The following is a 2585-nucleotide window of genomic DNA, read 5'->3' on the forward strand; positions in this document are numbered from 1 at the left end:
AGCACCTGTTCTCAGTTTTAAATATAGTTCCATGTATTTTCCATGTATCGCCTTGCTTTCTCATACTGTATATACATTTAGAGGCATTACCTATCCCCAAGGTTTACAAATGAGAAGGAGATGATAGCATTTTTAAATTAAGCTTGAGGATGCCAAGGGATTATTTCACACAAAGCAGATCATCTGTTACTTTATGTCAAAGTTTTGGTTCAGTGAAATGTAAAAGCAAATAAATCAAGGTCTCCTGCTCAGCTGAGCTGCACATGAACTACAATAACATGGTATAATATATGAGTGTATAATATAAAGACACCCTTTAATCTGTGATTAATATCATATACGGTAAATAAGCTTTAGAAGTGAAGATAACTACACAATTTAATATGAAATATTATACAATAAATATTTGACCCATTATTATTGTACATTTTAAACTGGGCTATCTAAAGTTAACCTTCAGATTACAGTGACAACAATAATAGAGTTAATGGCCATTAATAATCACAAGATCTACAGTATGCACTTTCTAAATAAATATTTCTAAATCCTTCCGAGCAGTTTTTTTTTTTCGTGAAAATGCAAGTGATTTTGGAACTTTTTATTCATTATTTGTAAAATGACTTAAAATTGACGATTTTAAGCAATGATTCTTAAAATTATTATTTGCTTTCTAAAGGATACTATACAGTATATGAGATTTTGAACTTCAAACTAATCATGTCTTACTGATAAAACACTTCATCAGTAAGAGCATAGATATTTTAATATTTTTCAGTTCAGTTCGAATATAAACATAAAATGTGAGAAATGCCAAAAAAAAGTATATTTTTATTTGTGCAGTAGTGCTTATAATGATTAAGTTAGGCTAATAAGAGGGGATCAAAATGGCAAGTGTACTGTATGGCATACATTGATAGTAGCATTCATATATTCACACGTATCACATATTCTCATTTATACTGTATTTAGACAAATGCCTCAGACTAATACACCTAGTAAATTAAAAAAAATGCAGACCTTTCATTATTTAGAACCAACTTTTCCGAAAAGTGCTGGTATTTTATTCATGATTTCTTTGGTTTTCAGGGTATACACTATTGGGTTCATTAAAGGTGGAATGCAAGCAGACAATGAAAGGTTGAGCATTCTTATGTCGACATCAACAGCTAAAAAAAAGAATCCCCAAATATACAGGATTAAAATCGGTAAGTAAAAAAGTGCCACTAACGTTAAATGCTCTGTACATGTCACAAGTGCTTTGTGTCTGCCAGCTAGGTTTTGCATTTTGAAAACAGCAGTTAATATGGACAAATACGAGCAAATTATAAACATCAAGGGGACAAATATTATGAGCATGCTGAGTACGACAGCGGTGACCCATTGTTGTGTATAATCATTGCAGGCTAATCGAAACACTGGTGCGTAATCGCAGAAATAGCTGTAAATCGTGGTGGATTTACAAAAAGATAGGTTGTTCATTAAAAAAACGGAATAAAAAATGACAACGGTACATACGATCCAAGCAGTAAATATGATGCAGGTCATTTTAGGCACCGTGTTAAAATAGTGCTGCCTCAGTGGAAAACATATTGCAATTAACCTGTCGTACGCCAGTATAGCAAGCGAGAAAGATTCTAACGAAGCGAACGTAAAGGCAAAGAACATTTGCGTTAAGCATAAGCTATACGGGACAAAGTTGTATTTGAGAAGAAAAGCCCTGATCATCTGTGGAATTAAAGTTGTGCTGTAACAAATGTCAGTGACCGCCAAGTTGACCACCGCGATGTACTTGGGAGTATGAAGGCGTTCCTCTGACCATATCACTGAGACTATCAATGTGTTAGAAAGCAACGTTACAATGTACACTACAGATAGGAAAATTAAATATACATTGACTAAAGGTAACGATGAAAACCCAGCAAGATAAAATCCCTGAGGACGCACAAAGGAATCATTGATGAAAGTAGCCCTCGATGCAGAATCGGTGCTCATCTTTGATGTTTGATGTCAGAGCTGTTTCCTTTCTTCAGTAACTCGTCACCTCTGTCAGGTGTAACTGAACCTTAAACAGAAGGATAAAAAAAGAGGACGATTATATTATTATTATTCAGTATAATTCATAACAAACATCCAATATCGAACCTCACAGCTCACTTGGATGCATGTCTCTTATTACTGCCAGCAATAGGATGGAAATTTGAAAATGAACAAGTCAAGGTTATAACCATTACTGGTTTTCCATGCTAAGTATGGTATTCACAATTCAAGCAAACCTATTTAAAGATATGAAGGGTGTATGGCATCATAAACACAGCAACAATCTGCACAAATTGTGTCTTGGTAAAGGTGTGGCCTCAGGCTGCAGCTCATGCAAAGCTCAGGTGTTGCTGCTGTTACATTTTATTCATACCTCTGTGCAAATCAGGTTATTGCAGTTCCTCACAGGTGCACAAGAACTTATCTTGTTGGCTTTTGAGCACTCTGTGTTTATTTATTAGAAAAGGGAACATTCACCACTGCTGCAGACGTAGTAGATGGAAATGAAACACTCCATGGACAGGAAAAAAATGTAAGCGCACAGCATT

At 34.9% G+C, this 2585-nt stretch overlaps 1 protein-coding gene across 1 annotated transcript; it reads right to left on the reverse strand.

Annotated features, from left to right (window-relative positions):
- Positions 1 to 1023: 1023 nt before the first annotated feature.
- Positions 1024 to 1992, reverse strand: LOC148830558 (olfactory receptor 1L4-like). The gene has a single exon (XM_088922157.1). The coding sequence runs from the start codon at positions 1990 to 1992 to the stop codon at positions 1024 to 1026; it is 969 nt and encodes a 322-aa protein (XP_088778283.1).
- Positions 1993 to 2585: the final 593 nt, after the last annotated feature.

This window comes from Atractosteus spatula, chromosome 7 (assembly GCF_055471065.1).
Source record: "Atractosteus spatula isolate fAtrSpa1 chromosome 7, fAtrSpa1.hap1, whole genome shotgun sequence".
NCBI classification, from domain to species: Eukaryota; Metazoa; Chordata; class Actinopteri; order Semionotiformes; family Lepisosteidae; genus Atractosteus; species Atractosteus spatula.

Bases quoted from the DNA above. Each gene is read 5' to 3' on its own strand.
- LOC148830558 (XM_088922157.1), bottom strand. From the start codon at position 1,992: ATGAGCACCGATTCTGCATCGAGGGCTACTTTCATCAATGATTCCTTT.